Source organism: Nipponia nippon, unplaced genomic scaffold, assembly GCF_047370975.1.
Source record: "Nipponia nippon isolate SJK-2023a ecotype South Korea unplaced genomic scaffold, ASM4737097v1 scaffold_6, whole genome shotgun sequence".
In the NCBI taxonomy this organism is placed as follows: domain Eukaryota; kingdom Metazoa; phylum Chordata; class Aves; order Pelecaniformes; family Threskiornithidae; genus Nipponia; species Nipponia nippon.
The window spans coordinates 36,965,223-36,979,525 of NW_028262380.1; the positions used below are offsets into that span (position 1 = coordinate 36,965,223).

The following is a 14,303-nucleotide window of genomic DNA, read 5'->3' on the forward strand; positions in this document are numbered from 1 at the left end:
CAGAGAATTTTAACAGTTCAAATCCAGAAAGCACATTCAACATATCTGAATTATTACACTGCTAATAAAGCAGCAAGCAGGTGCAAAAACTGCCTTCTAGAAAGGCTTTTCCCCCCTAATTATTAGTGACCTCCGTACTAGAGATTTCAATAGCATCAAAACAACACACACACCCCAGTCAGATGAAGTAGAAGTTATCTCCCCATTTGGTACGTCAGACTAATGACCTGCTTACTAGACACTTAGGCAGTTTACCTCCCAGCAACTCAAGAGTACTCTCACCAAAACACTGCAGAAAATACAGCGTACAAAACTAAAACATACCCCTTTACAGAAGAAGTTGTTTCACTGAAATTGCTACACAGCGACACATACATTATTATAACAGAAACTAAATGCACTACTGAATAATGGATGGAAACCACTTCAAGTATACCAAAGCGCACCACTTTGTCATCCATCATACCCATTAACATAATATGAAGAAACCTAGCTAATCACACTTATTTGTCCCGGCCACAGAAAGCCACATGCACAGACAGATATACACAACTCTTCTCTATTAAGTGAAGCATTAGTGTTTGCAGTATATTAACAATTGCCAGGAGAATTCCTGTCAAATGCCAAGAATGCTGCCCAAGCCTCAACATTTTACATGTGTGTGAAGCAGAACTTCAACCCATGGACAGCTTATAATATGCAGGAATTCACCTTTAATGCACAGAAATAGCATTTAAACATAAGGAAAACATTTAATCTCTTTCAAATAAAAGGCAACAAAACTAAAAGGCTGAGATATTTAGAACTGATTAAAAATTTTGAGCACGTATGGAATAAAAGAGCACGATTATCAAAGCAGTGATCTGAAAGCACTTTCAAAATGCCCAGAAACACAGATTGCCTGCTCAAAATTTTATAGGTTTAAGTTTTATAGATTTGGCCAAAGCAGAAGTTAAAGACAAGTTTCCTCTTGTTAATAGCATTTAGAACCAGAAGCGAATCCTTTTCTTTCTTCGCCTTTTGAATTTGATCAGGTATGTCCCTATTTTTTAAAATTCAGAAACTTTTAACACCACACGTAAGATCAGAGGACTCTCATTGTTGTTCCAATAACACAGGGCTATAAAACCCCAATTGAATGGGATGGGATGGGCTTCAGTTCAAGATTAGGTGTCTGTCTGCAGGTGTTCAATAAGCACAGTAGATGTCTTAACGTGTCATTCTAGTTATCAGAGTTCCAGTCCAACCCAACCAAAGGAGCTTAAATCAGCTCACCTTCAAAGCAGACACCCAACCAGGCAGCTACATGACACTTTACATTACATTGGCTGTACTGACTAGGTAGCTACTGACTACAAAAGCAGCTTAGACATCTCAGAGTTTATTCACTTGCCCATACATTTGAGATGCGACAGGGCAACGAGCCTCATCTCCAACTTTGTTCCAGAAGACCACTGGTCTCTTACTGTCTATGCCATATCTACTGACCTAGACATATCTACAGTTGTCTCTGCTAACCTAAAGCATCTCAAATGGCCATAGACACCTTACTATTTTTTAAGTAAGTACACAGCACTGCTAGCACAGATGCAGACACCTATATTCAGGTACTGATCTCAAATAGAATCTCTTCTATTATGTTATTAAAAATAATTTCTGAGAAAATAGAAAGAGGTATCAATTAATATGGAGTAACAAACACATAAAAAGAAGATACAAATGCTTTCAGGAATTTATTCATTTCTATATGTCTAACAAGCACTGTATTTCAAATTTTGCTATAGTTTTGTATGGTTTAGACATAATTCCCATACAATTAAAAATATATGTAGAAACAGACGTAGTCATTTTATATCACCATATTTTCTTGTAAGCCTTTTAAAGCCAATAATGTTATACCAAAGGGCAATTTTTTTCCCAGCATTTGAATTCCCCATTCCCTTTCCAATTACTACAAAATATAGCATTATTTACAGCCTGAAATGTATTCTACAACATTCTTAGAACTACAGTACATTTTCCAGACCTCATATACAAGTTACAAATACCCCCCGCATACTACCTTATCTGCAATAGCTCCTTTCAGTATTTACACTGAAGCCAGTTTTTATTACTCGTATCAGACTATCTCCACCAGCGTGCATTGCTGAATATTTAATAGTCACCAAACATCATACACTTTACAGATACCAACAGATGTAAACCATCTTTATTTACTACATATTACATGGACTTCTTCCACAGGAAAAGATGAAGAGACATGTGAATAATTTTGAGCCAGCTATAATACATCTGCAACCGTCCCCAACAAACCCATGCACACAAAATCAGAAATTGTTACTTTAACTACACTTCTCTCACAAGAAATCTTTCCCTACTCCCAGTCATGCTTTAAAAGCTTCTTAGAAAAGTCTAATCATGATGAGCCTTCTTATATAACCAATATGGCAAATTGGAAAATACTTACGATTGATGTGATCAATATAGTATACACCAATCTGAGGATCATATGCAGCTTCCCATCCCCATGGCAGTTCATCCCCAACACAATCCGCAAATGACAAGGGCTTTGTTAACCTAAAAACAAAGGAACAAGTTAATGGTAGAGCTTATCTCTCTTTCATACATACATTTGTTATTCATATTAATTCCTATTATGACAGAAGCTAAAGAAAGATAGCAGGGAGAAACGAGAGCAAGTTGTTTTCTCCCTCTTAAAGTTTAGGCTCTTGATTGTTTTTCCCCTATTCCATCCTTCTGAATTCATTAACTCCAAGAACATAATATAAGTTATTGCAAATGTTTTTCAGTACAGGCAGTCAAGTGAGAAATTCACTACAACATCTTTCATATTTGACAGTTTAAAATTAAACAATAACCAATAGCTTGTTAGGAAAAGAAAAAAAAAATCTACACTCCTATTTGTCCCCAGAAGAACTGGACCCTTCAACCTTGATTCTGTGATGAAAGCACAAGATTTCAAGGTCATCTTCTCTAATGACCACAGACAGGGGATTCAGAAAAGAGAATACAACCACCTAAGACGCAATTAGCAACACTTATAAATCCATGTACTTGAATAAAATAAGCAGCAGTGTGCATAGAGTAGACATTTTATAACTAACATTTAATGGGCCTTAGATGTTTACATGGTGCTTTTTTAGGAAGACAGACAACTAAAGTTTTTCATTTTAATAATGGAGCACCTATTTGTTACAAGATATAGATTGATAACAATAATACATGGGCTCTTTCCCAACTGAGGCTCACCAAAGCTTTACATCATCATCTTTTTGCCCTTTTTTTTTTTAAAGAAATGATTATTGAGTTTACTGTTGATAAACCCACAGATAAATGCCATGTCTGATATACTGCTATATTTAATAGGAAGAACAAGAGATTTAAGGTTTTATTGTCACCATAGTAACAATAATATTAGTACATATCCAGAGTTTAAAAAAAAAAAAAAAATCATCAGAGTAAGATTATCAAAAGCAGTTTGTGGGACACACAAACATCATCTCCTTTGCTCACTGCCACTTCATTTCTATCACCTAAGACTGTTTTTTCATCTCATCATTAAAATTCTATACAAATAAAAAGCCAACAGTCTAATTCACATATGCTTTTCTGTGTTTCAGTATTTTTTCTTCAATTAGTTTCTGACCAAAAGAAACTGGTTTATCGACATTTTTGTGAGGAATGAAAAAGAATAGTACATTTTACTTTCTATAAAATGAATCGGCTTCTTTTGTGTACAAAACACCAGACAGAAAATACTTTACAAAACTATTGAATTAAATTCTTCATGCAGCTGAGAAAATAGAAATTTGAGCACAGGTTTGATTTAGGAATCATTGTCCCACAAATGTATTATTATTATTGATGGATCTGACCTACTAATTCCTTAAGTAGGGCAACACTTTATTCCTCCAAACTAGTGTTGCAGAAATACAAAGAACCAAGCTCTTAAGATCCAAAACCTTTGGAACTGTGATTGTTTTTCAATTTATTTTTTTTAGATTGTAAGTGTGAATCCACTTCCGTGTATTTCTCCAAAGTTTACAACATAATCCTACGAAGGTTACTAATGCTTAATTTGAGGTCCTGGACACATTCACATGTCTAAGGCAAATTCGCCAATTTATTGCCACTTACAAACTGCTATGCAAAACCACTAAACACACTGAAAACTATTACAAAATTCAGGTGAGATTACCAATGTGGAATCACATCTGGATCACTAGGATATAAAATATGGATTATAAGCAGCACAAGCAAGCTATGAGAGAAGTTCTGTTTATTGGGAGAGATTCTCCATGAGAATGGCCAGCCACAGACACTTTTCTCAGCTGAGTGACAAAGTGTAGCTTCTGTAGTACCTGTTCTCCTTCTCAACCTTAACCACTACATGCTGCCTCACAGTCCAAGAGCTCCTTTTCTAAAGGAAATCTTAACTGGACATGACCCATCCTCCTCATTACGATGCAGGTGAGGACATCCCACTGAAGGTGACTGGGGTAAACTCCCCAGCGATCTCCAGGGAGAGGCCAGGTCTGCAGTAAGCCAAGTCTACCCATTGTATCCTCTCCCACCACCGACATACATTTTTAAATCCAGACACAGCGCTGCTCTGAGAAGGAGCTCTCCAGAAACCCCAGCTCAGACCTGCCACACTGCTCCTCACCCTCCTCCTCCTCTCAGGGCAGCAGAAGCTGTGCTGCCACGGCCAGGATGGCAGCTACGCGGCTCGGCAGGCTAACAGCTGGCCCACAAAGCTGCAGCTGCCTAGCACGGCCGTATCAAATACACCCGCCCAAATGCTACCTACTAATAATTACCACTATCACTTCAAAGATAACTGTTTTGCTTGTCAATAGTAACAGCCACACAGAAAGAGATGGCTCTTAGGAAAGCAGGAGAAGCCTTTTAAAGCCAGGATAATGCACACAATCACAGCTTAAGCCAGGCTGTCCACAGCATGCAGCGGACTGAACACAGGGCACCCATGCCAGAGAGTTCCCAGGCCACTACTGCTCAGAGGAAGCATCCATCACGTAAAAGCAACAGCCCTTCAGTGAGTTTGGTTACTCATGTGAACCTGTGCCAACTACTAGGGCTCATCTTGCTGTGAAGAAAGTCCTGCCTCAAATCAAATCAGATTACAACAGCGGATTTTCAAAAAAGATTTCTTAAACGGAATAAAAATCAAAGTTCAATGTCATCCTTAGCCTTTATAATATTAACTCAAAACACAAGTCTCGCAGTTCAAGGAGTAAAAATATTTGAAATACTGTGTAGCAAAAGAGGGATCATAACAAACTAGTGTAAACATGCCCAGATGGCATCTAACACATTCATTTAGAACTCTCCGTAAGCATTTAATACTTTCACCAAAGATACACACCACAGTTAGCAACAATCACAAGATGTGATTTTTAAACCACCTCTGCAACAGGAAGGATATAATCCCAGTACTATCCTGGCTTTTCATCTGCACGCCGCACCAATTTTATTTTTAATTAAATGCTGACTACTTACTATTATAGCTCATTCTGTAGGTTAGACTGCAGACCACTCTGGCCATGCGGATGTTCTGTCCAGGTGTTATCACCTGACAGAAATCGGACACCGTGAGAATGAATAGCAGCCACTCTCTCACCCCAGACACTCCATAAATTAAAACGACACTAAAAAAACTGTGGAAATATACTTGAGTGACCCACTCTAGACCTTAAACAAAAGAAGAAGAGGGAGACAGAGGCCCTGAAGTACAGGCAGTAGTGGACAAATTCAGCTCTGCTGGATCATGCTTGGACATCGCAGCCTTAAGATCTGAACTATGTCAGCAGAACTGCTCCTAAGTGGATTTTTAAATAATGAAGAGGGTTGTACATAACAAGATCACAATTACTTAAGAGTGTTACATCCCCATGACTCCCTTTTTTTGTTCCAGAGTCTTTTAATAGCACAAGATTTTTGAGACCAATACGGACTTCTACAACTGAGCTGAGCAGCAATCCCCGCAAGGCGATATCAGACTGCTTTGGGGCCTCTGAACTCTCTCAACATAAAAAGTATTTATTTTCAAAACATGTATGGCAAATGGATGAGATTAACATGATATGAAGATAAGTAAAATGCAAGAGAAAATCTGCAAGACAAAAGTTGAAATCAAAGAGAGTTAAGATATGTAATTGGAAAGGAAATAATACCTAGCAGCAAGGACTGAAGGAATCTTGCCTGTGTGAAGATCATTATCTGGGACATAATAACCTATGATAGATGGACTGCCATTACATTCATTAACCGTGACCCAAGAAAAATGAGGTTTATTGCACCATAATAGAGGATTAAGTGCTGCGTCTCAGGGCACTGATATTCTGATGTAGTTTGTAATACTTTTTCAGTTTGTAGTCATCAATTTACATGTTCTTAAAAGAATGCTGATACTCCAAAAAGGATGACTTAAAGTCCACATTTAATATACTATGAAGTTCAACTAGTTAACAAAAGGTGGGAATTTTTTAATGCATATCATTAAGCTCAAGTATTCTCACCTATGAGCACTTTTTTTTTTTAACCTTACAGAACTTCTTCCAAGTGAAGACTAATTTGTTAGCCTTTAGCTCATATATAACATTTTTATCTGCTCAACCCTATATGGCTGCAACACTGCCATTTCAGCATACGGATTGAAGTGTACTCCCCAGACCAGAGAATAAGCAGCAGGTGTATATAAGGAGAAGTGGCTACTGTTAAGAAAACCAGGAAGCATTCTGTAATTCCATTATGTAAACAGTATATAATTATGTTATTGCCAATCACTTCACATACACCCTGGGAAACCTAGGAGACAAATACAGCTTACAAATTGAGAAGCTGTATTACCACCTCAAACCCACATTTTTCTTTCAAAATACAAAGTTAGCTAAGACCTTAAAATGTAGATTCTACAATGATATATGTGTTATCATTAACAGTTGCTATTGCATCTGCAGGCATGCCTATAAGAATAAGTCTGTATATGCATCTAAAGTTAATAAAGAGGCTGATGATGCTGTAAAATGGAAACTTACCTACAGACTGATGGATTGTCAGTGCAATATTGTTCCATTTGGACACCTCTTTGCACTTTCTTGCTTGAGGAACTCCCTAGACTACAAAAATATGTACAAGAAAGGTTTCTTCCTAATGTCAGAGTCCACAAAAAATGAGACATTTACTACATATACTCGTGAATGCTGTCATTCTGTCAAGATACGGACAACCCATGGTATTTCACACTTCTGTGATCTGAGATTATCAATGTGCACTTTCTTAAAAATGTGTATGTATATACATACACATACACACACGTATGTATATACACACATACACATGCACACACAATTTTCAACACATTGTTCTATGCAAAAGTAGTGCTGCATTCTGCTCTATTCCTTCTCCGACTCCTTTTTTTCCTCCAAAATCTGTTCAGGATGAAATAAATTATAACACTGAAGCAGAGGTTACTCATATTATGATTGGGTCCCTACTTCATCACCAGGAAACTCCGGTCTTTGCTCTCTTCTGAATTCAGCTGACATCAGCATCACTGACCTCCTTAGCATACTTCCAGACCTGATTTTATCCACACTCGGAAGTACTATGTGAGTACAGCTTGAGATGTTTTGCTTAGGTAGAACTACTTGCGCCAATTTTGTAAGACTGCTTTATTGTGATTGATGATATATGTGACGGAGGGTGTAGGGAAGAGAGAAAGGTTACAGCAGGCAGATCTGAGAAAATAGCAGTGTGGTAAGCCAGGGGGGAAGACACAGACCAAAAAAAAACCAAACCACCTACCACAAATCTGAGACTCTTCTATTCCTCAATTAGAAAGGAAGAAAATGCAGGTTGGTAAGAGGTACGTTAAAACTACCCGAGAATTATGAACAGGTTAATTTTAATCTCTTTCAAAATGACTTCCAAGAATACCTCCTTTGCTGTGTGGTTCCTGACATATAGTTAAGACTCGCGAGTTTTTAATTCAATTGAATTCAATGAATTATAACTAGGATCAATGTTCAACTTCTATAGCAACTTCAACATGCATTTGAAAACTTTCTCTAAATCCCAGTTATCCCCCACCCAAAACGACGCTGCGGTCTTTGCCATACAGCAAGATCTTGTGTGAAACTTACATGAAGTGTTGTACAGATTAAATTTCACACCCATTCATTCTTGTACACAGAATCATATACCATGATGTACATTGCATATTATTTATTTCTTCTTACTATGCAGCACTTGCTATTACTTTTTTTAAACAGACTTCCAGCCATTCTGAAAAATTTACCTCTTCTCCAGACTCTAAAAATTGAGAAGACATAACACAAGTTACTATTTAGATGTGCAGGAACAAGCACCTATTAAAACACAACTGAAGAAACCCAATGATGGAAAGACCACATGCATACTTACATGGAATCTGGCTCATTTAACTACATACACCCTTACAGAAGGGTGTACAGATGACTTACAAGTAACAAAATACAATAGTAACACAACTTCTTCCTCCGAGTGCTTCCCCACAAATATTTTCAGTTAGCACAGAATAGGAACATATGATTAATGCCAGCTAATTTCTTATTTTATTTTGCAAAAGGACAACTGAAAATATTTACTTCTTATTTCGATCCAGTAGCTCAAGACCAGCAAATGTAAAAATTTAAATCAACTGTTCAGGCAAAGAAATGTGTAAGAGGAAGAAAGATGTTCTAAATTCTTCACTAGAATGCCTGAGTTCAGTTTGAGTTGCCTCTTAAAATCAATTCAATTCTTACCCAACTTTCTAATGCTCTAGGCATTGTGACTTTGAAGAATCTATAAACGTCTTCTAATCCCATCCCAAATACGGTCCCAAATGTGGATTTTACTTGTTTCAGACACCCAAGATGGATTTCTTATATAAAACTCAGGGGTGCAATTCATCTCATTAACTGCAAAAGTTAGTTATCTAACCTAAATTACTCCTTTAGGTTCCCTAGAGAGACTGATTCAGCACATCTATTTAGACTGAAGATGAATCACACTGAAGGTTTCCCCTCTTTTTCTACCGACTACAGGAGGAGTCTGAATGCCAGGCTCCTCAGCCTATACAAGGTAACTAAATTTAAGCGGGATGGGTACTACACCAGGCAGCAGACAGAGTGCATACAGAACGGCAAAAGAGACCAAGCCGTAGCTCCACGCCGCAGGTCAGAGTTAAAGAGAGGCATTGCCACTCCCTATGGCTGAGTTCAGTATCCATTAACAGCACAAAAGTTACAATACATCGGGAGGACAATTTTCTCTTCTACGAATTACAGTGGTAGAAGCTGCAACAAAATGCACTTACTTTCTATTATTAATACTGCTGTCACTTTCCTAATGTTAAAAAGGGGTAACTGGGCTGTTTACCTGTAGAAAGGGGCAGAATTTGCATGCCCACAAAATACTCTTTTGCCATAGTCTTTGTTCATTCAAGTCTATAAACTAGCAACTCCCATGCACAATTTCTTTCTCCAGAAAGCTCATTCATAAGTCTGTTGACAGACAGGATTTCAGCTTCTAAGCACCATGTTCTTAACCATGTTAGTGCCTCCTGTTCAGATATCAGGCCATGACATTATGTACAACCTTTGTATTGCTTAGGTACGTTCTCTTTTAGCAAGGGTATTATTAAGATATACTGCCACTTTATTATGGGTATTATTTTGAAAGAGTACCTAAGTGGACACCAGTACCACATTAGAACACATCAAGCACGGTGGCAGCCCGTGTTTTAGTATAGTTATATAAAATAAACAAACATTGTAAGTTCATGAATCTGTTTACCTTGTTCACAAGATTTGTGCAACCAAACATTAACAAATGCCTATATTTAAAAGACAGCAAACACGCATGTTACCTTTTCTACACTGATACAGAATTACTAAGAGTAGTTCAAACTAAATGTCACCCCGTTCTTTAATTATGAAAAATTCTCAGTAACATTAAACTATGCTGCTTTATGCCAATAGACACTAGCATGTGCACCATTAATCTGTTTCATATTACACACGCATGCACACAACAGTATAGGTTTACCGTCAAGCGTTCCTAGCCACACTCCCAGCATTTAGATGTAGCAATCAGCAGTACATTGACAGTGCCAGGCTTTTGCCACATTGCGCCTCAACCGGATACTGAAAAACTAACTGCAGAGAATAAAGTCACAGCGGAGTTACACACTTTCAGGAGACAAAGATTTAACACCTCCATCAGCAAGTATTTCCTGGTTATATTTAATGAATTTTCACTTGCTTTCCAGACTTTAGATAATTTTAGTCCTGGTAGTACAAAGATGGGTAAAACAGATGAATTTGTATAAGAATGAAAACTTGAGATATGTGGGCACTGATTCTAGTTTTCTAAAAAACTATACAGGTATAGTATCATTTTTAATAGCTTTCAATTTCTATCTGATGATTCCTTTTAGCCCTTGAATACTTACGACAGACAGCAGGCCTTAAAGAAACACACTTCTTAGGTTTTAGAGAGTTTTCTTGGTAACAAAAATGTACACACATGCAGATACTAAGATACATAAGTAAGTTCACCACGTTACAGCAACACAGAATGGCTGAACGTTATTTGGGTATGTACTACTGGGGTAACGAGCTCTCGCAACTATTTTACAAGCTCAAAAACTTGGTTTCCAGTACTGAACTCGTACTGACAGTGGTTTACACCATCTCCCATATTACAAGTGATCCGTAGGTTCATGTAGGTAGGACTAGACCACATTCAACGATGTTTCAGGGAACACCTAAGACTTTGAAAAATACAATTTCCATTAAAAGACACTTGTCTAGCTAGCCAGGAGCCCAGGTGAACACAATATTGTGTTCAGGAAGCACAGAAAGATCAAGCAGAAACTAAAATCTAATCTTTTTTCCATCCTCATAGGGTTTGGGTTTTTTTAAACCTTTTTGGAGTACTGAATAAGCTGTTTCTTCTCTGTAATTCAGGCAAAGTACTCAAGGCTGTTTTGAAATGCTTTGCTGAAAAGGGCAGTGTACTGAACACTGTCTTAGTTCCCAGTTAGAGAGCCCTCCACAGACATGCGGTAATACTATCATGTGAAATGGCAGTATCAGCCCATCGTTGGTTCTGACTGCTACTGCCAAAAGGCCTTCCTGAAGACCAACTCAGTTTCATGCACTGTACCACGGCACACAACCGTTCACCACATTCAGTAAGTACTGCTTAGAAATAACAAGCTGATACCTCACCAATGACCGGTTTCAGAGACAAGCACTAACTATAGTAGAAAACCGTACTCCATTCCTCAAATGTTTTCCAGGAACTACTCTTCTTGATTTAGTTAAACATTTAACTGCCAGGGCAAGGCTGAAAACAAACCAACTAACCTTTCTGCAACCCTACTACAACAAAAAATCCTAAATTCACTAAATTCATACGTCACTTATGAAACTTGTACAACACCAAAAACCAGAAACCAGACAAAACCTCTTAGTTTCCAATATCTATTACAAACATAACCATTTTAAGCCAGTACAGCCACGTATTGAATGGAAAAGATGCACTGTACATTAAGAGCAACAAGTTCTTCAAAACAAAAATCTACTTATATCTGCAAAGAATTTGAGTCTACTTATTTTAACAGCAGCACAAGTCAAGTCTTCAAAAACACAACCTGATAATAAAAATAGCTGAAGAAAAACAACTACAGAATTAATCCTATCCCTCTAGACAAGTAAAGGGCATAAATGCGCGTTGTTTTTTTTCTTCAGAAGAGCCAGTAAAATCTGCATAAGTAGTGAACCAAAATAAAAAACATGAAACCCACCAAGCAACCTGGGGCGGGGTGGGACGGGACACAATGGGGGACACGACCCAAAATAAATTAAAAAAACCCTGTTAAATATAAACCCCAAGATTCTTATATGATGGAACACAGAGTTTTCCCAAAAGACACCTTTCTTCTTAGCAGTTTTGCAAGCATCCTGTAAAATCATTAACAGTTAAGTGCTTGCAATATATTAACAAAAAATTACTATACTTTTTATTTCTTTACTTTAAAAGACATATCTTCATTGCTCAAAAATCCTACGCATGCCCAAACTCCCTAAGCTTTACGCAATACTGGAAAGTTAAGGATGAAAATCTTCAGGTCCTCTAAAGATCTTGCCTGGTTCCTCCACAGAAAAAACACTAAAGGAGGAACTGATGTCCTTCTCACACACACTCACTCACACTCTCACACACACACACTCACACGTGAAAGGAAGCAAGCAAGCAAAGAACACACAACTGAAGATTTCAGTACAGGAGGCAGAAGATAGGGGGAGGAGAGCGGAGAGGGAACATGCTGCCTTCCAGCTTACTATAAGATGTTATGTACATGTTAATGACTGCCATAAAAATACGTTGTAACAGCAACGAAGCAGAGCACAACTGCCTCTTCCCAGTTACAAAGGGGTTAACATTAGCTCAATGTCAGCTCAGTCTGTCCCTTCACAGGTGCTTCTGAAAAGGCATATAAACTGAATAGCTGAGAGCCAGAAGGGGAAGAATGCTTTTGGGAAGGAAGGGACCCACACCCACTGGTTGCAGGACCAGGTCAAACTGCCTGCTGGCATGGTTTTTTTGTTTCCTTTTCCTTTTGATTATGATAAACTGTTTTGGCTTTCCACTTAACAATTACCATCAGTGAAGAAAAAACCCCACGCTGAACACAGCTATACATTTTGCTACATCATTTTATCATTGAAGGTACCGAAAGAAACCAAATATTTAAGTGAAAAGGAGAACCACTATTTTCCAGCTCAGCATACTAGCTATTTGTTTTTGTAGGGCAAAAAACCCCAATGAAATCACTACTTGTAATTTGTTTATCCCTTTAACATTGCCAAGTTCAATGCAAAGATGACATTTTGAAAGGTTGGGGGGAAGGGGGGGGGGGCAGAGAGTGGAAATGGATAACGCCATGAATGTTTTCTCCTGCATTTTTCTTTGACACAGCAGTTGGTCCTGCGCTGGCGTGTAAGTACTATAATATTAGACACCTGGAATGTGAGGAATGTCTGATAACCATACCCTAGCACAGGGATAATTCCACAGCCATAAACCAACGATACGACCTTTGAGCTTTCCAGGGAAAATGCAGTGACATTATGAAAAGGCTATTATGTGCAGTGCTGCTATAGGTTATTTGTATATACAGGACAGTATACTGTTGATAGAGGGAAACCATGTTGTCATCAATTGAGAACACTGTTAAGAAACTTAGCTACTAGTTTTAATCTAAGTCCATAAACACCATGATATTTTTCTGGTAATTTTTCCCAATCCTACAATCTCTACCTGCAAACTTGAGCTGGAAATGTTCCCTTGACCTGTCTTGTACCACTCTGCTTCCCATTTCATACATTTATTATCAAAACTGGAGTACTGCATTCAGCTCTGGGGCCCCCAACATAAGAAGGACATGGACCTGTTGGAGCAATTCCAGAGGAGGGCCACGAAGATGATCAGAGGGCTGGAGCACCTCTCCTATGAAGACAGGCTGAGAGAGTTGGGGTTGTTCAGCCTGGAGAAGAGAAGGCTCCGGGGAGACCTTATAGCAGCCTTCCAGCACCTGAAGGGGGCCTACAAGAAAGCTGGAGAGGGACTTTTTACAAGGGCATGGAGCGATAGGACAAGGAGTAATGGCTTTAAACTGAAAGAGAGTAGATTTAGATTAGGTGTAAGGAAGAAATTCTTCACTGTGAGGGTGGTGAGGCACTGAAACAGGTTGCCCAGAGAAGTTGTGGATGCCCCATCCCTGGAAGTGTTCAAGGCCAGATTGGATGGGGCTTTGAGCAACCTGATCTAGGGGAAGGTGTCCCTGCCCATGGCAGGGGGGTCGGAACGAGATGATCTTTAAGGACCCTTCCAACCCAAACCATTCTATGATTCTGTGATACAACAGGAAGATGTACCCTTAGAAATAAACAAGTAAAAAAAAAAAAAAAAAAAGGAAAAAAACCAAAAAACCCCCCAATCCAGTCAAGCATTGGTTTGTGATATTCAAAAAAGGCACAAACTCTGCAATAATTTGCATATGCAAACAGGAGCAACATCTGTCCCCAAAAGCTTACCATTTAATTGAAGCATGATATAACAAACAATGGGAGGAAAATGTCCATAGGTTGGAATACTTTATTAGAATAAATCAAAACAGATACATTTATAATAAAGGATTAAAACATTTATTCTGTTATTTTGGATGA

The 14,303-nt window shown here is 38.3% G+C and overlaps 1 protein-coding gene across 1 annotated transcript in view; it reads right to left on the bottom strand.

Moving 5' to 3' along the window:
• The window catches only part of WWC2 (WW and C2 domain containing 2), a 104,613-nt gene that overhangs the window by 63,813 nt on the left and 26,497 nt on the right, over positions 1-14,303 (bottom strand). The window contains exon 2 of the mRNA XM_087736411.1: positions 2,468-2,577. Coding sequence (XP_087592537.1) covers positions 2,468-2,577 — 110 coding nt within the window. The remainder of the gene's footprint in view (positions 1-2,467; positions 2,578-14,303) is intronic.